This window comes from Manduca sexta, chromosome 21, assembly GCF_014839805.1.
Source record: "Manduca sexta isolate Smith_Timp_Sample1 chromosome 21, JHU_Msex_v1.0, whole genome shotgun sequence".
NCBI classification, from domain to species: Eukaryota; Metazoa; Arthropoda; class Insecta; order Lepidoptera; family Sphingidae; genus Manduca; species Manduca sexta.
In genome coordinates, this window is record NC_051135.1 from 13,375,770 (window position 1) to 13,403,520 (window position 27,751).

The 27,751-nt window shown below is 38.1% G+C and overlaps 3 protein-coding genes across 5 annotated transcripts; 2 read left to right on the forward strand and 1 right to left on the reverse strand.

Annotated features, from left to right (window-relative positions):
• The first annotated feature begins 1,369 nt into the window (after positions 1 to 1,369).
• Positions 1,370 to 6,266, forward strand: LOC115451567 (tRNA (guanine(10)-N2)-methyltransferase homolog). Its single transcript, XM_030179918.2, has 9 exons — positions 1,370 to 1,533; positions 1,728 to 2,111; positions 2,423 to 2,557; positions 2,850 to 3,039; positions 3,530 to 3,603; positions 4,136 to 4,274; positions 4,741 to 4,939; positions 5,559 to 5,729; positions 6,123 to 6,266. Exons 1-9 carry the CDS (start codon positions 1,477 to 1,479, stop codon positions 6,235 to 6,237), a joined length of 1,464 nt encoding a protein of 487 aa, XP_030035778.2. The 5' UTR covers positions 1,370 to 1,476; the 3' UTR covers positions 6,238 to 6,266.
• Positions 6,267 to 6,842: 576 nt separating this feature from the next.
• Positions 6,843 to 12,136, reverse strand: LOC115451566 (ER membrane protein complex subunit 2-A). 3 transcript variants are annotated; one of them, XM_030179916.2, is made up of 7 exons: positions 11,984 to 12,136; positions 10,593 to 10,706; positions 9,950 to 10,100; positions 9,073 to 9,216; positions 8,270 to 8,426; positions 7,974 to 8,069; positions 6,843 to 7,673 (listed from the first exon to the last, which is right to left on the reverse strand). In XM_030179916.2, exons 2-7 carry the CDS (start codon positions 10,699 to 10,701, stop codon positions 7,503 to 7,505), a joined length of 828 nt encoding a protein of 275 aa, XP_030035776.1. In that variant the 5' UTR covers positions 10,702 to 10,706; positions 11,984 to 12,136; the 3' UTR covers positions 6,843 to 7,502. The 3 variants fall into 3 exon arrangements, with proteins under 3 accessions (XP_030035776.1, XP_030035777.1, XP_037296819.1); XM_030179917.2 differs by having other exon boundaries at positions 10,593 to 10,716; positions 11,984 to 12,129; XM_037440922.1 differs by lacking the exon at positions 11,984 to 12,136 and adding an exon at positions 10,960 to 11,022 and having other exon boundaries at positions 10,593 to 10,716.
• Positions 12,137 to 12,528: 392 nt separating this feature from the next.
• On the forward strand, positions 12,529 to 27,294 carry LOC115451564. The gene is made up of 8 exons (XM_037440923.1): positions 12,529 to 12,707; positions 12,914 to 15,975; positions 17,672 to 17,775; positions 20,006 to 20,202; positions 20,535 to 20,817; positions 21,369 to 21,506; positions 21,621 to 21,882; positions 22,023 to 27,294. The coding sequence occupies exons 2-8, from the start codon at positions 13,135 to 13,137 to the stop codon at positions 22,527 to 22,529; spliced, it is 4,332 nt and encodes a 1,443-aa protein (XP_037296820.1). The 5' UTR covers positions 12,529 to 12,707; positions 12,914 to 13,134; the 3' UTR covers positions 22,530 to 27,294.
• Positions 27,295 to 27,751: the final 457 nt, after the last annotated feature.

Here is a 27,751-nt window from a genome sequence, read left to right on the forward strand (position 1 = left end):
ATGGCGAACTGCCATACAATTTTTTATTGATATACCGTAAAATTAGGTGATTAGGGATCGAGAGGTGAATAGGGATAAAACCAGGAAAAGTTTTAAATATTAATAACACATTACAATTACCTAATTTTTTTTTAGAAATATGGATTAGATCATTTTAAGTTTTTTTGGCAAGATTGAATGAGCATAAAATTAGCTGCAAGTTACCAAAAACTTTATTTGAAAATAACCTGTCGTGAAGCAAGATAATTGTACGTTTAGAAACTTTGTTGTATAAGGTTTGTTTATACCTATATGAAAATGTAAATTACAAACATCCATTATTTAGTGTTTGGACTTAGTATAGCAAACATTCAAGTTAAGACTTAAATGTTTTATTATTTTGGTGTTTTTTGATAAATTATATAAACGGAAAAAATCTGTTGTTTTTGGGGTGATTGGGGATGTCTAAGATTTGAATAGGGACGAAGAAAGCGGGAAAAGGGTCGCAAGGAGTTGAACAGGGACAGCTTTGTAGGGCTGTCCCTAATGCAAGTGAGATGAATTGTAGGTAATTTATTTCCTTTTGTTTTTGTTTGGAATTGACTTGCACACGTTAATCTGGGAAAACATTGTCACGCGAGCGAAATCGCCAGCAAATCTTCGTTTACTGTAAAATTGTTCTTCCTTAGGCTTGAGTCTTACATACTAACAAAACACCTAAGGAAAACATTTTACGTATAGTATTTTTCTTTACAGATGCCTCGTCAGTATATTTCTAAAAGTTCACGGCGCTATAGAGAGTATGATCTCTTAAGTGTAATGGATTTTAATAAAAAATATTAGTTTAATAAATAACAATTTGTTCAAGTGAATAAATAAGTTACGTTTTAGTTCAGATTTTGAATAAATAGTTTATATGGACGTTCGTATCTATAGAATATACGTCAATGACGCCAATAATGAGGCCTAAATTATTTTGTGTCTCTTCTCAAGTTGGATTACAGCACCTGAAGGCTGAGACAGATTTTCTTGCACTTTGTGACATCATTTAGTGGTCTGATTTCGTCTTGATGAGGCATTCGAACAGCTTGCCTTTTTCGCAGCCAGCAAGCATAGCATACACGATTTGATGAAGATATCTAAAAATAAAAAAATCCTATAGCTTAAAGGTGACGGAGAATGAGTAACAAGACTGCCGGTGCTGGTTGCGTATTTACAGATTCGTTTTTTTTTTAGCTTTTATAATGTGTAACCGTTTGTTATCCTAAATAAAAAAAAAGACTCTCGCGACATAAAATTTGACGTAGTACATGTATAATGTTGAGCGGCTCTTACTTTTTGACGTCATGTACGGGACAAATGTACCGCCTCTTATATGACCTACTCAACATTACATGTCATTGATGTATTTGAGGTTATGTTGATATCAGTGTATCGCATTGAACATCAAATAAAATTAAAGTTGAATAGATAAATAAATATTTTGTCTTTAAAACGATGTGGCGGAGATACTTAGTGTGGTTTGCCCACGAACATTTGGATTTCAGACATGCCGTAAGTCATATTGGAACGAATTGAATTTTATTATTCTTGATCGCAGAAATTGTGTCGATAACACTCAAAGTAGAAACGTTTGGTATAAACTCTTAACTGTCTAACAATCTCTAGCATTAAAGAAATATGACGAGCAATTAATTTATAAAATAATCTTTTTTTCACTAATTGATAATTTTAAATTATTTTTCTAGGAAATGGACAGCATATTATCTTTGCTGGGCATTCCTATAAAATATATTGAGCCAAGATCTATAAAAAAACCTTACTGGATAGTGGAACTACCATCAGAGGACTGTGCCAAGAAGATAGCTTCTCGATCCGTACTCGTCAAGAACTTCATAGAATTATGGTCTAGAGCAAAAAACACGACACAGTTACATGAAAACTTGAAGCAATCATTAAAAAATGACACAGGGGCTTGGGGAATACCACATGGTGAAATTGAACTCTCTGATAGACATATATGCCCAAAAGAATTGATAGAAAATAGTTGTCCAAAAAACAAATCATTCAAAGTTGTTGTGGAGACATTTTGTAAGCACTTTACTATGGCAGAAAAAGTTAAGAAGATTGAGGTGAGATCTATATTGATATTATAAAAGTGGAGGCAGTAAGGATGGACAGACATGTTACACGTCCGTGGCTACATTTCAACAAATTTTATAAATATTCCATATGGAGTAGTTATAAACCCTAAGAAAGCACATAATTTTGTTTTGTCATTAACAAAAGTCCCTGGCAAATCTGAGCTATTTATGAAATAATTTATATTTAAAGGTTTTTACATATAATTGTCACTAATTTAATTTTTTTATTCTATTCTGTCAGTTTACCAGCCAGTTGCAATAATAATTTCCCAATAAGACTATGGCACCCATTATTTCAGGGTTTCAGCTATTTACCATTGGAAGGTCCAGTGATATTGAAGAATCCAGATGTAATATTGTTATATGCAGAATTTTACGGGGACGACCCCAACAATGTGCCTGAACAGCCATATGATGTGTTCTTTGGAAAATTGGTGAGAATGCATGTTTGATAATATCTTTGACACCATACACAGCACAGAATCTATACAATGTATCATGTGTGAAAAGCCACATTTTCCCATCTTTTCAGTTTTTGGTGGATATTTTAATTAGAACCTTATCACACTGGGGATATTGTTTCTTTAAGACAAGCAAGAAAAGAGCAGTTTCCTACATTTGATACTTCACACCAATTACTGCTGCTAGTCTAGCAGCTTACCCTGGACGAGCCTAAGTTTTCATGTATTTACCACAAAAAAATTATAATCAAAAGTTTTTATACAGGTCGCAGAAGGGCAGCGTGATCTAATCCAACAACACTCTCTGAAGAAGCGACGTTTCATCGGAAACACTAGTATGGACGCGCAACTGGCGCTGATAATGGCGAACCAGGCTCGTGTGAAGAGTGGCGACATTGTGTTGGACCCATTTGTTGGCTCGGGCTCTCTGTTTGTTGCCGCTGCGCATTTTGGAGGTATTTTGAACACTTGTTTTAAATTCATGTGCTTTACTAATATCAATGTCGAATTTTAATTAATTATAAATTATAATCTTCAATATTATTTAATAGCTATATTCAAACGTCTTCACAAACTAGGCAGGAAATATGTCTTGCGTTGCTCTGAGCTCTCCGCATGTACTTGTTTTCCGGTATAAAAATCTCAACATATAATTTTCCAGGATCAATGTCTTAATATGCCTATGTCCTTCTCAAGGTCTGAAACTATCTTCATACGAAATTTTATAATTAGCAATTCAGCAGTTAAAGTATGAAAACGAAACAGACAAGCTGTTGTGATTGGCTAATATTGTTGTATCTCAATATTAGCCAACTACAACGATCCTATGTCTGTTTCTCAGTGCTGGTGGGCACTCAGAAACAGACTTGTTATCACACCATTGCCCGGTCCTTAGATAAATAAAGTCTATGAATAAGGGGATTAATATATAAGTGTGGATTACAGCCTACGTGTGGGGATCAGACATAGACTTCATGATGCTACACGCGAGGACACGTCCAACGCGCGTCGGACAAAAGGTAACAATGTATGTATTACAAAGGTTGTGGTTACATTCGAACTAGTGCTGCGACCACACTAACGTTATATTATAATAACTCTAATAAATAAATCGGGGTCACACGTACGCTTCGGCTCGATTAATGACACTTGACGTTGATGTGGCACCAGCATTAGTTTCCCTCGCATTTCACAATGGTTCATTCATGTCACGCTTGTATTTCTCGAGGGAGGGTAAAAGCGATATAATATTTTGGATGTTGTAAGGTCACCTAAATAAACTTACTTCAGGTCTACTTATAGCTATCTGGCTTCGAACAGGCCAGCATAATTTTGTTGCTTAGTGATAGGAAATATCTCGTCAATCGATACTCTATCTGGGGCTATATCTAGCGATGGACTTATGGATAGGATATGTCATTATCATACATTTATTCTACTTGCTATTAGCGTTAATGAGTAAAAAAAGCGTGTTGGCTACTGCCCGTGGACTCTACTCCAATAACAATCAGGAGCAGAGGAATCATAGCCCTATAAAAAATATTCCCTCAGGTTCGGACTGACGAGGAGAGCATACGGAGTAACATGAGGCAGTACGGGAGCGAATCGAAATACCTGGACGTGATGGTGAGCGACTTTTCGCTACCCCTCTGGAGGGATGGGATGAAGTTTGACGCCATTATAACGGACCGTGAGTTATTTGTACGCATTTCAAAATTACTTCATTAAAAGTATTAAGCAGTAGGTGAAATGTGTGATTATTTTCATTGCGAGTCATGAAGTTTAAGTCAGTTGTTTTTGAGCGGTATTTCTTATTACTAAAAATCCTAAATACTCAGTCTTGCCGTCCGAAACCAGCTGAGCGTGTTTTTCGCATGCGTATTTATAAGTGCCTTTGCCATGTATGTAAAAATGAGAGCTATAACCATTCAGACTAAACAACTGGTGTCCGCAAAGATTTTCGTCAGCTATATAATAACCCTCATCATTTGTAATGCGTCAATACTTTTAGCTATAACTCCCTTTGTTACACGCAGTGTTCGCTTCCCTCATATATTTAATAACACCTTTGACGAACGTTGGTTCACTGGCGTTGCGCACTTAAAAACACAATCGGTGTATTATACGCCGCAATGCATTGTTACTTGTATCAACAGCGCCGTACGGTGTGAGAGAGCCCACGGAGAAGATAGGCATACAGAGAGACAACTACACACTCTCTGAGGAACATCTCTCTAACCACATACCCTCGAAGGTGGAATACCACATACAACACATATACAGTGATTTGCTGAACTTCGCTGCGAAGTATCTGGAGGTGGACGGCATACTGGTGTGCTGGTATCCACTAGTCAGGTAAATAAACTTCGCATAATATAGAAAATAATTGGGAAGATTAGACTGTACTGCTTGCTTAGAATTTAAGAGTCTGTGTAAGGAGAAAACTCGGCAGGCAGTTTCTTGATCTTTGTTTTTTCGGAAACTCAGCGCACAGTATGAAGAACAACTACCTCGTAAAGTTGTGTCACAATCTCCATTTGCATGCGAGCCTATTAAAGATGATTGGACCTCTACTCAAAAATGTATTTGAATTATTCGATTATTCAGTTAAAAAATTTAGTGTCATGCCAGTAAGTCATATACCGACAACCGTCTTCATCCTCCCCTGAGGCAGTTATTGTGCGCTCGGTCACCACCCCGAATGTGTAGCTCTAGGCACACAGTCAAGTGTGTATACCTCATGGTTGCCTATTCACATTGAGGCCTGTGAGAGCTCGCGAACATTTCCTGTCCTCCCTTTCTCCCATCCAAAGACACTTCCTTCTCCTTCCCCCACACTTCCTTCCCCAGATATCCTCTCCCAACTTTCCTACAGGTCCGTGCAGTTGCTAAGCCGGGGGATTCCGGTATCCCATTCGCAGGTTGCCTCCGATGTAGACTCCAGAGTCCGTTAAAAAAAAACCCTTTTCCTCAGGGAAGAGTACCACGAGGATCAGCTGCCTAGCCACCCGTGCCTCACGCTCGTGGCCAATTCGGAGCAGGTGCTGTCGAAGCTAACCTCCAGGAGACTCCTCACGTATCAAAAGGTGCATGACAATGACTCCAGCTTGCCTATCGACACTAGTGCTGGCACGCATAATTTCAGGTGAATATCTATAGTTATTTGTTCTTATAGAAAAGAGCAGAATAGAAATTAATGTATCTATTCACATAACTTAAATATTTTTTTATTATTAATGATTACAATTAAATTGGGGTATCACTCCTATTGAGAATTATCTTGGAGTACTGTCCGCTTCCACCAGGCCCATAATAATCTCCATAATTCTGTCATCAATTTTTTTTAAATTTTGTTACATACATACATGAAGAAAAAACGAATCTTACATGTATTTTTATCCATATAAAAATTATATAAAATCGCCCGTTTTTTATGGTGGTAGAATTCTAAATTTTAAAAGGAGATGTGAATTGCTATTAAAGTCTAGGGGGTTATTTTAAATCTGGACATTGGTACTCAAATACCTTTTTGTTCTAGGGAAAAATATTTCTCAGTTGGCGAGGTAACGCGGAGAGAGAGAAAAGAGAGGAAAGCGGAGGAGTTGGCAGCTAATGCAGTGTACAGGATTACTTACGCTGAAACATCGCTATGAAATTGTACATAAATATATAGATTATTTGATTTGTTATTTTTATTAAATGCCTATATAATTCAATCCCAAGTAGGTGGCGATAGCCTACTTGGGTGTGGTAGAGACTGTCGAGACGAATGTCCGTAAGTTCAAAACTAAGGGACATGCACCTCTGACTTCTAAAGTAATGTGAATATTTTTTTGTGAATTATCACTTGCTTTAACGGTGAAGGAAAACTGCTTACCTGAGAAGCTCTCCATATTAATTTCGATGGTATCCTCGGGCAGATAACCTGCACTAGATCAGTGTGGAGGACTAAGGCCTACATTCATTCAGTAGTAGAGGGCCCGTTCCTAGCAATGGGACAGTATATAATATTGTTGGTTTGTATCTTTGGATGAAAATCATTTCAAGGATGAAGTAGGTCTTCAGTATAAAAAGCTATTTTCATATGAATACAGAATGTTCTTCGTTGTTTAAATTTAAATATATTCAGCAGTATCAGATGTATTAAAAAAGGTCAAAAATAGTAAATAGATATTATACAATGTTTATAAGTTTTATTGAAATATTTTCCTAATGTAAACACAAAATATTTTTGCCACATCGTAAATTTATACATTTCTTTTTTTTTTTTAATAAAATAAATTGGATAAAATGGAACATATAACCTTAACTCAGTGGTAACAAACTTTTACCCAAAAATAATAAAACAACTCATAAATTAATCTATAGAATACATTAATTTAATTTAACTTAATAAATATCCTTAAAAATAACAAATAATCCGTAACACAAACCCATAATTTCCCAAACATGGTGGCAACACTGAAGAAATACAGACTTATTATTCAGTAAATAAATTTCATGTATTTTCCAGAAGTGCAAGAAGAGACAATTACGACTGGACATAACGTAGTGTGAGGCCGGTATAATGGAATAAATGTACTAACTTGCTATTTGCCAATTAGGTAATATATGTGCCAATATATATCTATTTATTAACCTTTGTATAAATGACAAACATTACAAGTTGCATTTGAAATGATGGCCAATAACTAATGTCTATAACAGCATATTGGCAAACATGTTGTGCATTGGTGGACCTACATTTGGCGTATTTGAACGAATATTCGGCTAACTAAATAACTTTGTACATAACAAACAAAAAGTCGATATTGCTTTGTTCAAAAGGCGTAAATATTTCGACCAATACGCCAGTGTAGTGCCATCATCCTGTGTTGTCAAATGTTTGTGGTTCTCACGGTACTGTGCGTTGACCCATTTAATCCGTGATGGCGAGGTTGAGCATCATCTGGTCCAGCGGTGGGGCTGCGGATTCTTTGGCAGTGCGTTGGGCGGTGCGCGCCTGCGCCCACTGGCACAGACGGAAGGTCTCCTTGCGCTTGGCACTGTTGCCAGACGACTTGTATTGGCTGAGCAGGTTGTTTGTAACCTACAACAAAGAGACAATGTATTGCTATGCCTATCATAGATTGTGATTTGCTTGTTATGGTATGTTGTGTTGCAGTAGCATCCAGTCTCCAAATAAAGTATCCATTGATGAGAGATGATTATTCTTCGTAAATAATTAGGTTGGTCTATTCGACACCGGATATACAGGCTGATCCCGTGACGTGATATGTTATGGGGCACACACAATGGCGGTTTCCACAATTTTGAATAAATTAAGTTGATATATATTGTTTAACACTTATATAAATGTGCGGCAAATATAAATAGACAAAACACTTACCAAGAACAGGCCAAGTAAAGCTCTAGTATTTTCCGGATTCAGTTTCAACGCGTGGCAGTAATATGTTTTGGCCAACTCCATATTTTCCAGGCCACCCTGAAAGATTTTTTTTAAACATTTTTCGACTTTCTTATAAAGTACTTTATTTCGTTTTTTTATTCATAAAAAGACAGTTATACAAAGTTCAGTAAAATTTTAGTAAATAATTACCAAAAAGGAAGAGAAAATCTTACAAAAAAACTGCCATAAAAATGTCATCCCTATATGAATCTATAGTTATGATAAAACCATTTTACCATAGTGTATCGTATCTCAGCGAGTCGCTGGTGGTGCAGGTGGTTGTGGGGCTGATGAATGAGCAGCTCCTCAGCACAGTACACCGCGCGCGAGTAGTCCTGTACTTGCAGGTACAAGCTGCACAGCTCCTGCCACCCTTCCACGTCGGACATGAATCTGTACCAAACATTGTCATTATATTTATTGAGGTACAACACTTGGCGTATTGGAGCGAATATTTGCCTTTATTGACCAATCCAAAATCAAGTTACAGATATACATTAACCCCTTATTCATAGACGTTATTTATCTAAGCTCTATCTTTGCACAAGTCTGTTTCTCAGTGCTGACAGCATGACAGCCTTCGCAGTGCGTAAATATAGGGCTGTTGTGATTGGCTAATATTGAGATAAAACTTGAATCTAGTTGGCTGTCAGATAAACAAAGCTGAACAAACAACAAGCTGTCATATAAACAAAACTGAACAAACAGCAAGCTGGCAGGTAAACAAAGCTGAGAAACAGATTTGTTATCACAGCAATGCTCCGTCCTTAGATAAATAACATTTTTTTAACAAAAGGAGCGAATATTTTGACAAACACAGCAAGTGGTACTGCCAGCATTAGTACTAAGTTAGCATGAGGTTACAGTCACATTTTTTATGAACTGTTGAAGTAAAAGTAACAGCCAAAGCCATAAGAATTAACAAAAACGATTGCTTAAGTGATTGTAGCACTTAGTGTAGGATGCACACTCATCAACAATCATGCTATTTCCTAATTATTATTATAGGATAATGCTACTCTTAACCTACATTACTTACTTCTTGAGATAATCAACTAATTCCTTAATAGCTTCAGGGATAAGACCTTGAGCTTTTAATATGGCCACCCGCCGCTTCCTAGCCCCAGTGTTTGTTTCGTCTGTTTTGATTATAGTGTCAAGAACGGCCAGGGCTTCATCGTATCTGTAAAAAAAATAATTTACATGTTAACTTAGTATGGAGCGGCGATAGCCTAGTTGGGTGTGGAACGGACTGCCGAGACGAATGTCCGCAGGTTCAAATCCCAAGGGCACACACCTCTGACTTTTCTAAAAAAATCATGTGTGTATTCTTTGTGAATTTATCGTTCGCTTTAACGGTGAAGGAAAACATCGTGAGGAAACCTGCACATCGGAGAAGTTCTCTATAGGAATTTCGAAGGTGTGTGAAGTCTACCAATCCGCACTAGGCCAGCGTGGTGGACTAAGGCCTAATCCCTCTAAGTAGTAGAGGACGCCCGTGCTCAGCAGTGGGCAAGTATATAATACAGGGCTGGTATTATTATAACTTAGTATCAAGGCAATAAATTATGGCCTGGTCAGAATAATAAAATAAAACGGCTTTGAGGCCTATTGCTTTTTCGTTTCCGTTTGCGTTTTGAATATTTCAAGATACAACAAACCAAGTGTTTGCACCTAAAAAAAGATATAATTTCATGCTAATTTCATACTACCTAAACACACCCACACACATAATTCAATTAAAGCACCAAATTTTCGCCATGATTCCATATCATGATGATACAGGGCGAGCATATCGTCACAACAGCCAGACTCTGACATGATACTAAGCAGAAGAAACCAACATCACTGATGGTTTTGTGCTATCGAAAAACGAGTAAAAATTATTAAAACCTTTAGCTGATAGTTTCACTCACTTCTCTTTCGCTTCGAGGAGTGTCGCCTTCAGCTTCATGACGCGGAGGCTGCCCGGGAAGTCATTTGACAACATCAAGAGACATACAGTAGCCACTCTGTACATGTGGCAGTCTAGAGCTGCATATATCACCTGCTCCAGTATCAAGTGTTCTGAAACAAATAACAATAAACAGTCGTCCGTCTATAGCACGCCTGCCAGCAGTGGCTACTTAATAATTCGGACACGCCAGTAAATTTAATAGAAAAAATCTTATTGATAAATTTTAATTGTAGGTACTTTTTTTTAAAAGTCATAATGGTTTTACTTACAAAAATATAGTTGATAGTTAAAAGGTCAGCGAGAAAAGGGGCATCAGAATAATCAGTACTCCATGAATTGCATGTTACAGGCACATGCATACTTATTTATGGAGTTAAATATGTTAAGGGCCCTTTTTTACTACATTAGTACATTACTGAAGCATCCCTGCCTAATCTTTGGGAATTATTTATAACCATACTGAAATCTCCAGAAGCAAAAATTATGCTCAGTGCAAAGCCCTAATCAGTGGAATTTCCACTCTCGAATTATAATTCGAAAAAAGAATGAACTAATAAAAACTTTTATATTTTATTAATCAGTGCGTTTGTTTCTGTACTTACTATCATTTGCAAGTTTGTCAATATTATTGCACAAGGATTTCTCCCAGATTTCAATGATTTCTTCACTTTTCCTCTCATTGCTCTCCCTCCATTGCCGAAGCTGCTCCATTGCACCTGAAAAATACTGTAATTATTTGAATGACTTGTTTTATATTTGTGCTTGATATCACTCACAATTCTGCACTTAATTCTTTTTTTTCTGGAAAAGAGATGAAATAGCAAGTATATTTAGGTGAGTATTATATTAATTATGGGTTTAGAATCATTTATTATTTGTCAAAACTAAACAGTGAGGTTCGGGTAATTAACTGAATGGGAAACTTTTGTTTTTTTAAATCCCAATACATAAAACAGTTTATAATCTAACATTTTGGGGTCCCCAAAGCCAGAGGTCTGTGGGTGTCAGTTGTGCCATTCTATTATTATTGTTATGCTCCTAATACTGGATGACTTGTTATATATTTGTACTTGAGTTTGGTCACTATTCTGCCCTTGAAAAAAAGAAATCTAGTGAAGTAATTGCACAGCAAGAATATTAATTCATATAGAAAATAATTGATGTATTTAGAATGATTTAACTATTAAAACTTAATATATCAAAAATTAATTTAATACTTAATTTGACTAATCACAAGATTAGTTAAATTTTGTTACTTGTCAATTTTCATTTACATAATGAAAAACCTATAATAAAAAAAGGCTGAGTACGATACCTCAAAATTTAATATGACGAAATTTTAAAGGCAGAAATATCCATGATTATTAATTATTTTGCTAAGTTTTATTGTTTAATTCTGTATTATAACATAGTATATTAGGTACATAATTTACTGCATATTCATATAATCCCTATGTTTTAGAATGTGAGATTAACTGTTGTTTACATTGATTGGTGGCTGAATCAGTTTTATTGAATTTTATATGAGAAAATAAGTCTGTTTTGATTACTGTAAGTAGGTAGACATGTGGTTTGATTATTTTTTAAATCAGCTCGTAACTCCTTTAAGGGGTTAATTGGGAAGAAACTAAACTGTAATTTTTCATAAAATTTGGTTCGAAAATGATTTTGTTGTAGTCTAAAAATTAACTTGGAATTCTTTTATAACTAATTAATTGATATTTTTTTAAATAGATAATTGTTTTGTTACATATATTTTTAGAATTTTGTGAATTTATTACTCATTTTTATACCCCAAAATGTTTAATTGGTTACATATGCTACTGCGGCTTACATATTCGCGAGTAATTGATACCAATTTATATGTCATCATGTTTATGTTGATTTCAATCGTATGCTACGATAACCTCTTTTAAAACTCAATGGCTGCCCAAGTTTTCATCAGTTCTTTAGCCAACGACATTAAATCAATATTTAAATCTGAATACTATACCTAGGTATAAAATACAAGTAGAGGTAAGGTGATGAACTTCTTAGAACTTGTCAGCAGAGACAAATAAACTAGCTTGTCAGCTCAGAACTTGTCAACCTTGTCAGCTGCAGCTTGTCAGTGACAAAAAATCACAAAAACTGACAATGTGACTTCTGACTTATGAGCCTTATATTTTTATCGGATTTATGGAAGACAAAGCCATACAGCCTATGCAGGCGAGAAAAAAATACTTATTTTTCCGTTTTCGACTATATGAATTTATTGAACAGGTGATGTAAATCTAAAATTTCGTAAAGTACATAATGAAGTATTTTGTGCGTATATTTATTTTTTAATAACTATAATCACATGCACTATACAAAAATAATATATATTTTTTTTTATACATAAAATACTTCGAGATTTGATACCACTTTAAGCATATACACAATATTTGTATCTGTGATTGTTCTTATGTATGTTTCATTCTACGCATAAATAGTTCTCTTATTTTTTTCATGACAGGCCAAAGTGTATAGAAAGTCGATAATAGTACAGTGCTGAATACAGTATCGACGTTTCGGTGCGTATAATGGAACCACTGAGTTGTGTGAACGTGAACAAGACGTCTGCAATATGTCTGACAATTTGGAAATATTATTAGATTTAGCATAATCGTAAATAATTAACACAACTGTTTAAAGCTATATGTGAGATGGACCACACGTAATGTAAGATATATAAGGTAAGTTTCTTTAAATAGTTACGGCAACAAGCAGAACACACACTTCTTTCTTCAATGTATGTAATGTTCGACTTTTTATGTCTCAATGGCCTTTATCTCGTGAGTTTTGTTTTCTTTTGTCCTCTGTTTGCATGTCGAACGAGTTTGTGGCATGTAGTATGTGGATATGATTATAATATGCTTATACATTGTGTTTTGTTCTGCAGATCGATAGGAAGAACGTTTGTGCGGAAGATATGTGTTGTCTCGGGTCGTCCGAGAGCTTAACGTGTTAACGGAGGATATGTGCGTCACGGACATTGTGCGGACAGTCTTCGCGGAGTGATTGCGCGCGTCTCGTCGCCTGCCATTGCTTTAACGGAGCGAGTTAGGTGCCCGTAGTTGAGCTAATTGTGCTGTCCCAGTTCCGCGAGGTGGTGCTGCAGCCATGGATCACATGCAGGTGCAGTGCCCTGTGTGCACGCTGTACCTCCGCAATGGAATGACGCTGGAGTCCCATCTGGACACCCACCCCAAGGACCAGGTGATCAAGGCTTTGTGCTGTCTCACTACAAAGGGAAACAGCTTTGGAAGCAGAACACCTACTCCATTGAATTCGGACCGCTCTTATAGAAGTCGGTCCCGCACACCTGCGGGTGATGACAGATGGAATGGTGTACATCAAAGTGGTGAACATGATAAGTATTGGCGTAGACCACCTAGCAGAACTCCGAAATCTACTCCAGTTACTAGTGTGTCAGGTAGTGGTACTCCAGAGATCAGAATGGCAGATATGCAGTTTGAAGGTAGTTCTTTAATCTCAGGGCAGAATTCCCTGCCTTCATACACTATGAAAAGTGATAAAACACAACAAACATATCAAAGTACTCCAATGTCAGATTTCGACCCATCATACAGTTTCTACCAGGACCAACCGGAAGACAGAGAGATCAAGTACTCCCGCAGTGCAGAATACACTGCAATGGACAATAGTAATATGTTCACATACAATATGCCTACAATGGCTGCAGGCGTAAGGTTCCAAGCAAATACCAGTTTGTTACCAACTGTATCAAAGAAAACCCCTGATTTTGTTAAAATATTACCAAAGCCAAGCAATATTGTGGTAAAGACAAATGTGGGTGGTGTACAGTACATAGCATCTGGAGTGAAGCCAATGCATGTGATGATGCCTCCGACACCTGCCTTTGTACAGAAGAATATGCAAAACAACATGATAATGCCAAGCAATAACCACACATCACTTAATATGGACAAAGCAATACCTCCACAACTGAACCCTAACCCTTTCAACCATCTGTCAACAGGAAACTTTCCTCCAGGAATGTCTACAGTGATGACACAAAACTCACAGATAATATACAGAGAGATGGTGCACAATATAGATGGTAAACCATTTATTTCCAGTGTGCCTGCAGTTATTACCACTGGCAGTGGTGCAACTCTGGCACAAGCTGGTCCCATGTACCAAAATGTTATGGTGGTAGATCAGTTTGGTTCATGCATGTATACCACTCCACAGAATCTCCTTAATAAGTCTTGTACCACATCAATATATTCTGACAGTGCAACTCTAATACCCACCAGTCATGTTGCCAAGTCACCAACGCCTAGTGATCCTAAGACATTAGTAATTGAAGTTGGTCCTATATTACCATCACAAAGTGCTTCTCCATGTGTAGCTCCTAGCACCTCAGTATCCACCTCAGAAACAATGATAAAGACTGATAAAGATGTCATCGAGAGGTCGGACTCCAAGGTTGATACATCCAGTTCAACTAAAGGTCTAAAGATATTAAGCAATATTAAAGTAGAAGTGCCTGTGCAACACAACAAAAACATGGTGAACACCATCATGGACCTCACGGAGTCTAATGATCAGGAGTATCCAGGGGGAGAGATGGATTGTTCAATTTCATCTGAAAAAGCCTTGCCAGACATTAATGGTAAACAAAGTTCAGAGAACTGCACACCACGGCCTTCCTGTTCTAGTAATGATAGTGCAAGTTCTCATTCATTTTCTGTGATAAAAAATATTGGAAACCCACTTAATTACAAGGGTCCATCTGGCAAAACTTTAGATAGCAAATTAGACACTGAGTACAGTGACAGCTGCCCTGTACCTGATCTTATATGCAATGAGAAACCTTCAATATCACCTTGCAGTGAATTATCAGAGAATGGAGAGAATTCCACGGACCGTACCTCACTATCTCCAAAACTAGGAAGAGATAGGCAAACAAAACTGAAAGCAGAGACAGTGGAAAATAAAAATCAAGTATCTGTTAAGCCCTATAGGTTAAATGCATTAAGACTGAACAATCTTTATGTTAAAAAGAACAAGAAAGTTTTACAGATAAAAAATGCTAAACAATTTGCAACAGGCAGTTCAAGCAATATGGAGATAGAACCAATGCCTTCCTCGAGCAGGTCACCAGAAGATTATTCAATAAAGAAACATGTCGATAGTAGTGAGTTTAGGGAGCCTTCGACACTGCAGACAGTGTCTGTTGAGGAGATAAAAGAGAATGACGAGAATTATGATACTAACGGGTTCGATGCGGACACGGAACACTCGCTGGACATGGAGCCGCCGCCGCCACTGCCGGCCGTCACTACCACGCCGGAGTTCTCCACTACGGTTGACATGGTTCATGTGAAGGAGGAAATTAGCACAAGCAACGAAAGCGCATTTTGCAATTCCGCAACACCAGATCGAGTTCTCACACCGATGGAGACGCTACGGCCCGTCAACGTGATTGCATACGGCAATATTCCCGCCGACAATTTCGACGAAGAATCGAGCCATAGAGAACTAATGAATATTGAAGCGGCGTCTAAGAGCAAACAGTTCGTGAGTATGATGAACGAAAACTATTTCGGCGAGAATTTATACGCGGACTACTTCGCGCAGGATCGGGGGGAAGCATACGAGAACCGACAACCGGCGGCGCCGAAGGAACCTCTGTATGGTATGTGGGGGGAATCCTCGCAGAAGGACAATGAGTTTGTGCTGCCGAGTTTCATACACGATACGTACAAGATGCCTGATAGTGGGGCCTGCGCGTATTCAGAGATTGGGGGCAGGGAGGGGATCGCGGATGGTGACGGGGATGGATGCGAGAGGGACAGCAAGGCGGACGTGTTGAGCGAGGGACGGAGCGAGGGCGAGACACCTCTGAACATCTGTGCGGACGAGCGCATGCCGCCGCGCGGAGAGCTCAGCGGACAAGAGAGCAACGGCGACATGGAATCGGCTTGGAATGGGGTAAGAATTTATAGCGTCATACGTTTGTATCTAATTATTTGTCAGATGGTCTTTCAAATAAGTTGTGTGGTGAAATAATAGCAACCAATATAGAATTCAGACAGGACGATATACTATTTTTTTTATTGTTTCGAAACATACGACTATTAAACCTAATTCAATCAAAAAATTGAATGACAACAATCCTTTGTTCTATAGGTTCTTGGCCTCGTTACGGAATTTACTAACATTAAGATCGTTAACTTGATATTGTGGACGTCATGCTAATTAAAAGGAAAAAAATGTTAATCACATGCGTTTTCTACATAATTCGGTCATTTCTGAAACAAGGTACAATATAATACAATATTAACACGTTTATGTTTTTAGAGCTTAAAATTGTTTGTTTATTTATTTAAACAAATAGAGAAATATATCTGTTAGTAGACAGAGTCGGTATGATTTACTACAGTCATATCAAAGAGATGTTTCATAAGTATTTTGTTTGTTTTTACTCTTTTGTTTTGCATGAACCCAACCATTATTGTAGAAATGTTACCATATAAAAATATAGAAAGCCTGACTTTGTATTACATTAACCCCCTTATTCATAGACGTTTTTTATCTAACGACCGAGTAAGGCTGTGACAACAAGTCTGTTTCTCAGTGCTGACGGCATGGCAGTCTTCGCAGTGCGTAGACGTAGGGCCGTTGTGATTGGCTAATATTGAAATACAACAATAATAACCAATCACAACGGCCCTATGTCTATTTCTCAGTGCCGTTGGGCACTGAGAAACAGGCTTGTTATCACAGCTTTACTTAGTCCTTAGATAAAATACGTTTATGAATAAGGGGGTAAGTGTTTTGGGTATCTCAGGGCGGTAAAAAACAGGGCTCGGGGTACAACTATAAATATAACAAAACAACTATAAAACTCGCTATAATACAATATTTATAGGTGCAATTTAGATGGGCGCACCCATCTATTTTTTTTTATACGGACCCCGCAGTCAAAACCGGGAGAAAAAGGGAATTGGATACTAGAATCCCCCGGCTTAGCGACTGCAGGGTCCTGGAGGAAAGTTGGGAGGGGATAGCTGAGAAGGAAGTTTGGGGGAAGGATAAAGAAATCTCTTAGGATGGGAGAAGGGAAATGTTCGCGAGCCCTTATAGGCCTCAATGTGAATTGGCAACCATGAGGGATACACATTTAACTGTGTGCACCGCGTGCATGGGCGTACAATCGGTGTGGAGCCCGAGCCCACAAGAATTGCCGCGGAGGGGAGCGCTAGAGTGTTTGGTCGGCTGGACGGGATGCATTGTAAGCCCGTTCAGACTTAGCGTGGTTGCTTTCGCAGTAGCTCTCCCTCTCTAGGACTATTCTCTATGACAGTGAAAACTAAGTCCGTGTTACGTTATTTCGTAAAATTTGCGTTAAATGGTATTCTGTATGGTAATTTCTATTGTCATAAACGCGACGAGGTTCGTTACGTGCTTGTTATAGACTGACATAAACATAAAAAAAATACAGTTGAATTGAGAACCTTCCTCTTTTTTGAAGTCGTTTAAAAATAAAGTATAGCATAGGGAATCGGAACCATAGAAAACGCACCCTCGCTATTTTTTAATACAAATCAAGCCAAACCTCTATACACTAACAACAATTGTTTGGACGTATGTGATGTTTTTTTTAGAGTATGCTCCCATTCTTCAGATGTACCCTGATGTGCCGCCTTCGGAACCCTACGACCTGATGGCGCGCGAGAGCTGGGTCTCGGACGGCTCCGACGTCGACGTCGGAGAGAAAAGGGAGACATTGTAAGTACAAATAATGGATATTATGATACATTCACAAGTTACTGTATAGCAGGCAGGTAGAGGTACAGTCCACAAAAGCAGCTGAACAATTTTAAAAGCTCTACATATTAACTTCAATTAAAATAATTTTTTTTACATACATACATAACATCACGCATTTATCTCCGAAGGGGTATGCAGAGGCGCAACTAGGGCACCCACTTTTCGCCAAGTATGTTCCGTCCCATGATGTGATAGGAGGCGAGCCTATCGCCATATCGGGCACAAATTCCAGACTCCGGGCTGATACTGAGCAGAAAAACCCAAATATCACTTTGCCCGACCCGGGATTCGAACCCAGGACCTCAGAACGCTATTGTACCGGACACGCAATACAACTACGCCACCGAGGCAGTCTCGAGTTTTTATCTCAAATAAAGTCAACCCTTTGAAGTTAATTTTGCTAAAGAACAAAAAACTATTTGCATTTGTTTGGCTACTTATGTGGCTGACTACACAATCGTTGCTTTCATAGTTCGCTGAGACTAAAGGCGGTTTTAATCGACACAAGGCACCGGGCGAGAGATATTTTCGACGCCATTTTTCTTTCATTGCTAGTAAACAGGATAGTGATGTGAAAAAAGGTCCTCAGTTGGACATCGAGTGAGGTCCCTCATCTAACCGCGAGACTCTGGGCGGTTTGCCGGTTCGGTACCACACACCGCTCCATCCCCACCACTCAAGACCGCCACTGGCCGAGACCCTCCTCCATACAATCTAATAGACATCTTGCCCGCTCTAAATATCACAAATGTTTGTGGAAACTGATCGCATGTTATACGTCTTCTGTTAGGCTGTATGGTCAATAAATGTGACTGCCAAGAAAAAAAATTTCCTCAATCCCCATGGGTTTGTAAATTGCAGTTTCTATATACCTATTACAAGTATGTGAAGTAATTACATTGAATCTGATGGACTAGTGTAGTGCATTTTGCCGATGATTAATAAATTTATTTATTAATTAATCATCGACATAAATATTTATCGATAAATTTATTTATTAATCATCGACAAAATGTCGCACACACCCTGCATTAACAGTGTTTTAGGACCAATAAATAAAAAAATATACCATACATTTCATACATTCTATGACATTTTATAAGTCGATATAAACAATACAAAATAAAGATCGTAAAATAGATCGAGAATGTTTAAAGATAATTTTCCGTTAAAGATAACCTCGATGGCTTAACTTGTGACGCGGAAGGTGTCAGGGTTCGATTTCCGCGTCGTAACAAACGTTGCGATAATTGTATGAAAAGTGTTAACATTGAATCTTTTTTTAAAGTGACAGTTTCGGGTCGGCTGTTATTTTTTTACGTCTTCAATTGGTTATGTTTTTGTTGAGCGAAAAGGAAAAAAATATTCGTAGTAATTTGCGACCTTTCATAAAATTGGTTTGAAATTAAAAAAAGTGCGGGCATGATGATTTTTTAATAAAACTAGAGGATTAAGTAGTCAACACTTAGTATTTTGAATTTTGAATTTTGCTGAGACATTTTGGTGCTCGTTATGCAAAGATTTTTATTTTGTATCTCATACATTGTTTTATGGATACTATGCCCTTCAAACCGCTACAAGTAAAGCTGTCGCACACTTCTCCATTGAACATAATATTAACAATATAATTATATTTTTTCCCCACCGCGCATCAGATCTTTATATATCAGTTTTGGTTAATAGATTTGCTTGTGCAAAGTCTCTTGCTGAAATAAAAGGGTAAATATTAAACTAAATCAGTTTTGAGTTATCGATGTATTCAAATATAATTTTCATTATTTATTGCGTTGTTGCGTGTGATAAATTGACACTAACCAATACACCACCGTGTTTATAATATTTTTTAAAGTAAGGGTCCTAACACACTGCCTTGGTGGCGTTATTGTGTTGCGCTGTACGACACCGATTTGAGGTCTTAGGTTCGAAACAGGTCAGGCAGTGTAACACCACTGCCTGACCTGGGTTGGGACCAACAAATTTCAGACTGCAGGCTAATAAAACAAAAAAGCCTGCAGTCTGAAATTTGTGCCTGATGTAGCGACATATTTTCTCCTTATCATATCATGGGGCGGAATACACTTAGCAAAAAATAGTTGCCCTGGTAACATCATTGCCTATCCCTTCAGGTATAAAGGCGTAATGTGTGTTTGATTTGTTTGTCATGACAAGCTGTGTCGTATATTTTCAGGGAGGAAGAGATCCAATACCCTAAGCCCCGCACGTACTCGTGCGCGCAGTGCAACGTGAAATTCCCCACTCCTAAGGAGTTGCGCGCTCACCGTGCGCAGGCGCATGCTGCCGCCGCCGCCAAGACTTCATACAGTCGCATGATCACCGCACGTGCTATCAAGAAAGAGGAGAAAACTGATGACAACATGATGGGATGTAAGATGTTATTTATAAATATTTTCCTGGAAAACTAAGCACTTTGTCCTTGCTTTTTAGTCCGCAAGTTCGTCAATATACCCACTAATCTTCTTGTGTTGCGTGTGTTCCAATACTTGAGCATATACATTGTCCACTTGCGCGTTTGGGAAAAGTATTAAAAATTGTGAAGATGGGACAAATTAATATTAAACCACACAGTCCTGTCAGCTTTCGAAGAAATCTTGTTTTCAAAATTTTCCACTTAGATTACAAATTCATTAGTTTTCGATGTAGATGCCTTAAGAAATGATACAAAAATCTTAACGATACATTCTGGTGAAACATTTCAGGCACAATGATAGATTCGAAAGAATCAATAACCACATCAATACTGCAAGTGTACGAGATGGAGGAGACGAAGACCAAGATCGAGGGCATCATCAAGCAGGAGACCAAGCGGAGGCGGAAGGACTTCGTGTGTCCCACGTGCAAGGTGGACCAGCTGACGGACGCGGCCTTCCACGCCCATCTCAAGATACACCCGCTGGAGTGCCTCACGTGCGGCAAATGTTTCTATAGGCGGGCGAACCTGGCGCTCCATATAAAAACACATTTAGGTATTAAAAATTACAAGTAAGTTCTATAGATGTTTATTTTTTTATGCTTTTTTTTATACCTGTAGGCCGCGAGAATTTAAGAATTTTCACATGCGTGAAATATGACTGTGGAATGTCAACTGTCAATATGTTTAACATCATAAATATACCCAATTAGTAATTTACAGAATTAAGTACGGGAAAATGGTAAATGGGCTTCTCCAGTTCTCGCGGCTTAATTATCCTGTTGTGGTTGTATTTATATTTTTGTGTTGTCATGCTAAATTTGGACTAGCAAGTTCAGCAATATATTGCTCAAGAACTTCCAGATGCGTTTAAGCCGGGCTTAGATTAACAAGAATTCTTGTAGAAGTGGTCAAACGATATTGAACTATCACGGTTAGTTGATACCAAAGTTTTTGGTATTGCCGCTCGCCTAGACGTATCAGGAAACTCTTGCGCAATATATTCCAGCGACAAGTTGGCGGTCTAAACTTATCTTTACCGTGGTTATTATTGATTGCATTTGGTGTTGTAGTTAGTGTGTAGGCGGTAGTAGAGCGCGTAGTGACGTGTGTGTTGCGGCAGGTGCGACGTGTGCGAGAAGCGGTTTATAACGCGGCAGAAGCTCTCGGAGCATCACAACGTGCACACCGGCCGCGCGCCCGTCAAGTGCACCGTCTGCGACGACACCTTCCGCAGATACTCCAACATGGTGCAGCACAGGTACTACATACCTCTTGCTTGACTTGACACAATTATTTATAATACGGCCTAGAAGAAGTCTTGGTGTTTAAGTACTAATTTTACAGTTAGTCACATATGAGAATGTACTTCCAGGGACCGGCATCACTTCGGCAAGCGCGCGCGCGTGCGCGACTTCGTGTGCCAGTGCGGCGCCGTGTTCCACTCGCGCGCCAAGCTGCTGTGGCACCAGGAGACGCACGAGGAGCGGCCCAAGGCCTGCCTGTACTGCAGCGACAAGTTCGTGCACGCCGCCTCGCTCACGCGCCACGTGCGCCGCGCCCACAACGAGTACTACCTCGCGCCGCGCACGCGCCCGCCCGCGCCCGACAACGTGCCCTGTCCCGTCTGCAAGCAGGTACACTACGCACTCATGTATTGTACTAAGCGAAAAAAGAATATAACATGACAGGCTTCATAGCAACCTTATAGTAAGATCTATAAGGAACAAATTAAATATCACTGTGTGGGAGTTGACACAAAGACTTTACATTCCAGATATATCTGCGAACGAACCTGCGCTCCCATCTTCAAACGCACAGCGGCAAGCGGCCGTACATGTGCATCGTGTGCAACAAGGGCTTCACTACCAAGTGGAACCTAAAGCTGCACCGCTGGACGCACATGAGCCGCTCCTCTAAGCCGTTCAAGTGCCACCTGTGCAAGGGCGCGTTCATTCGTCAGACGGAGTACATATCGCACATGAACGCGCACAAGTCCGTCAGGCCGTACACGTGCAACTACTGCGGCTGTCAGTTCATCAGGAAGTACAACTGCCAAAGGCACGTGAGGGAGCACGAGATGGCCAAGAAGTACGTGTGCAAGGTGCCCGAGTGTGGTAAGTCGTTCCACAGGAGTTACTACCTGTCGGAGCACATGAAGGTGCACAGCGGCGCGCGGCCCTTCGCGTGCAACATCTGCGGCAAGACGTCGAGCAACAAGTCCAACCACAACAAGCACGTGAAGATACACCACGCGCGCGAGCCGGTCGCCACCGAGGCGTGAGGCGCGTCAAGTGTTGCGCGTCACGTGTTGCGCGTCACGTGTAGCTCGTCTCGTGTCGCGCGTCGGCACGTCCCGTTGCATTCTTCTCTTTTGCGTTCGTTTACGTTACCGCACGCGGTGGGGCACGCTGTCCTGTTTGAAAAAGCGCGTTAGAAGGCGTTTGATTGGTGCTCATTGGTGTAGTTTACAATTGAATTTCATTAACATCATTTTCAAATATTTTCTAGCTTAGTTCTTAGCCAATGTTCTGTAATACAAAGTGTATAAATATACAACTTATAAACCTATGAATAATTCTATTTACGACACTTTACTTAACAAACCTTCGCAAATTTGATAAACTTTCATTCAAAAGATATGTTACTTTGTTTATTTAGGTTGAGATCTGTAAAGCTAGCTTAAGCTAAGTTCGAGAATCAAAAATGGAATTAATTGTATTTTTTTAATATTTAAAATGAAATACTGGAAATGTTGCTTTATGAATTGGATTTAAGTTTTTTTTTACTGTTAGACTAATGTAGGCGTTAGAGTAAATGAGAACACGTGAGCGTGTCCCGCCGCGGCATATTTCGGTGTTTCTATAATAATATAGTATTTTTAAAAAGCGCAACGGTGTCGACGCTGCGTCAATTGTACATTACTAGATAATTTGTATTTTATAAAAAAAAAATATGTAAATATCCAGGACCAAGATTGTAAATTGGATTGGGTTTTAGGAAAAAAAATGGTTTTACATTTAAAAATGACTCGTGACCCGGCTTAGACTTGGAAGTCGTCTGACATCGACAGTCTTGTGTCAACGTGGACGTAATATATAAAGTCTGCCTCATTGCATCGGCTTTATTGAATGATACTCAAAATCTCTGAGCAATTTTGCTGTTGTAGACTGTCTTCGAATGGAGTTTCGCTGGAGCTTCGTGCGTTATATGCCTAACCTAATTGGTTTAAACTTGGGAGATTTATGAAAAAATTATAATATAAATTTATTCTTGACATTTGTAAGATTGAGATTTTAAGATTGAGTTTTTAAGATCATCGGAGTTTATTTTTTTACTGTGGCGTCTACTCCCAAAAAAACAAATATCTGCTACGTAATGTTTTTTATAATACCATTAAAAAAACACAACTTTTTTAATATCTATATTTGAATCCATGTGTTCTCTTTGGGATTATATAAAATTATTTCGGCCGAATTTAAAACAGGTCACTGAGGGCCATTAATAAAGTCCCGTGTTAGATTTTTTTTATTATAACTTCATAGTTCCAGAGTCTGTTTAAAACTGTAAATACTAGACTGCCAGCGTTTCAGAATTAGAACTTGTAAATGTTAAGGCTGAACGAAGAGTGTTGTGTAGACATCCTTTGACTATGGTTGTGCTTTGTCTATGGTGACATAAGTGTCGATGGTCGGAGAGCTAAGCTCTATGGCGCGGCGTCATAAGGGTCGAAGTGTCGCACGACTGATTTTATTTGTCACATATAAAAGTATAATAGAGGTTTACTATCGACTGCTTTTCATATCCTGTTTGCGAGCGACAGATGGGGAAGTAGGAGAAGGTAGGGCTACCATGGCTACCGTTGTTAGTCTCGTTTTACGGGAGGGGAAGAAGGGTGGGAAGGTGTTGTGTCCTGGATCAGATATACACAGGTTGGTCCCGGAACGCGACACATACGTGGGCCACTATGGCGGGTTCCGGACAGATATGAAATATATACTACCACCAAATTTTGGTCGTTTTAAAATGTTATTGAAGTAGTAAACTGCTTCAGCATTGTGTGGGTGAGAATCAACCTAGTCTGGGGTTCCATGCCCCCCACCCTAGGTACGCCCATGAGTTCTACCGAATTTGCTAGTAGCAAAAGCTGTATACCTCACTCTTCCCCATGCGTCCGTAATGCTGCATATGACTAACATTGTGCGTGTACAGTAAGTACCCTTTCATTTGGTTGTACATTTTGTCATATAATTTTAAGGAAATTGTGAAGTTCTCACTGCAATATTGTGTTTTATACAGCCAAAAACATCTTATAGCAATAAGGTTTATTTCACCAAATAAAACACGTCGTGTGACATTATTTCGGATATAGTTTAGTGAAATAATTAAAGGGCATTTCTGTGTAGGTACCCCGCTGGCATCACACGGTTTATACTCGTTTCTCAAGAAGTGGTCGTATACTCGCATGTACGGACAGCAAAATATATGTTGTGTGGTCAAACTAAAGTCCGTTTTTATAATTTATTGTACATGTTAGTTGTAGAGATTTTGTTGTTACGACATATATTGAAGTTAGGCAGACATTTATCGAGTATTTCATGCTTACATTTTTTTTTTTAAAACACACCAAAAATGTCCAAGAATTCAACCTTGAGGTAATCTTATTGTAACAATAGAGTCTGGAGACCGCATATCATACCTCTGTATAGGAATTATTATAATGGTGTCTTATGTATAGCTACTGTACGAATTTGTTTTCCATTCCACTATCAGCCGTTTTCAATCTTCAATCCGGTTCTTAGAATGAACCAATCAAAACAGGTCATGTGTAAGCATGTCAAAAAATCTCTTCTGAGTGGTATATTTTTGAGGTAGCTCGAAAAAACCGATTGTGATCGGCTTTTGAAGATGGCTGTAAATGTCTGCACCTTTGAACTGTGTCTTAGTGTGCTATAATCAATTATAAAAACGGCCATTTGATAAGTAATTGTAAGAATTTAGTCAGAGGTAGGTACTATCTAACGGCCGATTTCAATCAACAATACCAATACCAATCTTAATATTCCTACCGACCCCAAGAATGAACCAATCAAAGTAAACCATTGGTAAACAAAGAAAAAAAAATCTGATCCGTTTTCGCGATTGATCGAGAAAAGGGATCGAGATCGTTTATTGAAATCGGCAGTAAATCTACCTTCAATAACTAATCAATATTTCAAACTGTCCCAAACTTTGTGATGTTCCGGGTATTCGTACTCATTGTAACATTATTTTATAATTTCTATATTTTATTTGTAAATATTTATTCTTTAGTTAGTTTTAATTTTCTATTTATTGTTTGTACCTTAATTTTTTGCACGCGACTAGCAAGTCTTTAGTTTTTAAATGGTATATGAACGTACCGTTATTTTTTATTTTAATGCGGTAAAGGATACTTCAATATTTGATAATTTGCCTTTAATTGCGAGAACGGGTAGCAAAAAAAGGAAAAAAAACAGCAATATCTAAAACTGAGATTAATGTTGCGAATGTGTTTTGGCAAGCAATTTGAGGCACATTTTTTATTAAAAATTTTGCGAGTTTTGACATATCAGTTTAATTTTAAAATGAAACGTGATTAAGTGCAATGACACGTGTTTTTTGGTTAAATTTATTAGAAATTTGTTGTTTTTCTCTCTTTATCTTTTATGGTTTGATGTCACGTACAATATGATTTAATTTTTTGTTTGTATTATTTTATTAAATTACGAAGGGGTAATAGTATTGAAAACGTTCATTCCATGTCGAAAAAAAGTAACTAATATTGTAAAAAAATTAAAACTTATCAAACACATTTGCAAATATGTTGATAATTTAGCTATCGACATAAAAATTCTACGTAAATATTTATCGTCACGCTTTAACAGTCATGTTTTGATGCTTTTTGTTTTTGAAAAATGTCGTTAAATCATTCGGCTGTGTTCAAAAATATTGATTATATTTGTAGTGTCCATGTCGAATATCGAGAGCCATAGTATCTATAATTATTCGGTATCGAATTACCGTTCGGACTCTGCATGTATTTATAGTGACATCAAACCGTTTTGCATATTATTTTTTATTATATACTTGGATATAAATGTGGATATATGCCTATGTGTTTTCCTTAAAAAAACTAAGTAGAGTTTAATACCATACTATTTCGGTTATTAGACCACTTGGAACACTTGTATCGAATCGTTTCCATAATTACTAGATTTTGATTCGGTATTTAAATCAGTGTTTTGTCTCTTTCAGTTTCAAATCGTGTAAGAAAGTTGAAAATAATAAGAAAAAGATAAAATACTGATAAAAATATTTATAAGGAAGAGAGTGCTTCTTAAGTGAGTAAAATGGACACTTTTTAATGTACCGATTGAATATAATAGGCATATTGAAACAAGAATGAAGATTATTTTTATGCATGTTTATCCACTAACTTTTATGATAAAATTGCAACAAAACCTAATAAAAAGTGGGTAGACATAAAAAATACTGTTAAAAATCCGCCAAACGTTTAGTTGTTGCCATCTGCCATAATGTTGGTTATTTTGTATTTTCCGTCTTTATACATTATATGTATTATTTGTTGACAAACAAAAACTAACACACCAGCTGTGTTCATGGAGAAATTTATGTATATTTTACAAATAGAAACAATGATCTCGTATTTTAATAACAATGAGTAATTTTTTGTTTTAATATTTAAACTGCGTGTAAAGCAAGTCCATATATTTTATGAAGCATAATTATAATATCGAAAAATCGATTTAATACAATCGATATTTTGTTGAACTTAATCGATTTGATTTAATGTGTATGCGACAGCTTTACACGCATGCCTAGCTATAATATCTCCATACTCGGTTAATAGTTGAAATTGGTTATTTATTTTTAACACAATAAGTTGTAGTTTTGTGTAAATAATATAGGTATGTGTTTTATTGTAAAGACACATCGGTACACGAACAGTTCGGCGGGGTTACGGACTGATGGGTTTCTGTCTGCAATAAATTATAATAAGTATTTCACTTTGCTATTTTATTTGGGATATTTTTATATCATCACGAGCCTATATTATAGTCCACTGTTTGCCCTAGACCTCCACCAATACGCGCCATTTCATCTGGCTTTAATAGCCTGTTGCATGGGCGTTGGAGGGGGGTGCAAGTAGGTGCACGTGCACCCCCTTGCCTAGAAATGATTAACTAAAAATATAAGTCACTGAATAAATCTTCAACAATGGGAACTATAGACCACAGAGGTTTTTTTCGTGAGCATCTGCCGATGCACCTTCCTAAAACTAATCTTGGTGACGCCCATAGCCTGTCGCATCTACTTCCTACCAGCGACCTTTCGCAAATCATCACTCCACCTAGCTAGGGGATGTCCTACACTACGCTTGCCATCTTGTGGTCTCCAAGAACTCGTTTTCCCCATGTAGTTGGTTCTTCGAGAAATATGACCAGCCAACTGCCACTTCAGCTT

What these genes read in the sequence shown, in the direction of transcription:
- LOC115451567 (XM_030179918.2), top strand. Translation starts at nt 1,477, where the DNA reads ATGTGGCGGAGATACTTAGTGTGGTTTGCCCACGAACATTTGGATTTC. An exon ending in CAACGCGCGTCGGACAAAAG is followed by an intron (nt 3,604 to 4,135) that starts GTAACAATGTAT and finishes ATATTCCCTCAG; the next exon opens with GTTCGGACTGACGAGGAGAG. An exon ending in TGACGCCATTATAACGGACC is followed by an intron (nt 4,275 to 4,740) that starts GTGAGTTATTTG and finishes TTGTATCAACAG; the next exon opens with CGCCGTACGGTGTGAGAGAG.
- LOC115451566 (XM_037440922.1), bottom strand. Translation starts at nt 11,007, where the DNA reads ATGGCACAACTGACACCCACAGACCTCTGGCTTTGGGGACCCCAAAAT. An exon ending in TGACAAACTTGCAAATGATA is followed by an intron (nt 10,101 to 10,592) that starts GTAAGTACAGAA and finishes TATTTGTTTCAG; the next exon opens with AACACTTGATACTGGAGCAG. An exon ending in CTTTACTTGGCCTGTTCTTG is followed by an intron (nt 7,674 to 7,973) that starts GTAAGTGTTTTG and finishes TCTTTGTTGTAG; the next exon opens with GTTACAAACAACCTGCTCAG.
- LOC115451564 (XM_037440923.1), top strand. Translation starts at nt 13,135, where the DNA reads ATGGATCACATGCAGGTGCAGTGCCCTGTGTGCACGCTGTACCTCCGC. An exon ending in GGAGAGAAAAGGGAGACATT is followed by an intron (nt 17,776 to 20,005) that starts GTAAGTACAAAT and finishes GTATATTTTCAG; the next exon opens with GGAGGAAGAGATCCAATACC. An exon ending in TTAGGTATTAAAAATTACAA is followed by an intron (nt 20,818 to 21,368) that starts GTAAGTTCTATA and finishes GTGTTGCGGCAG; the next exon opens with GTGCGACGTGTGCGAGAAGC.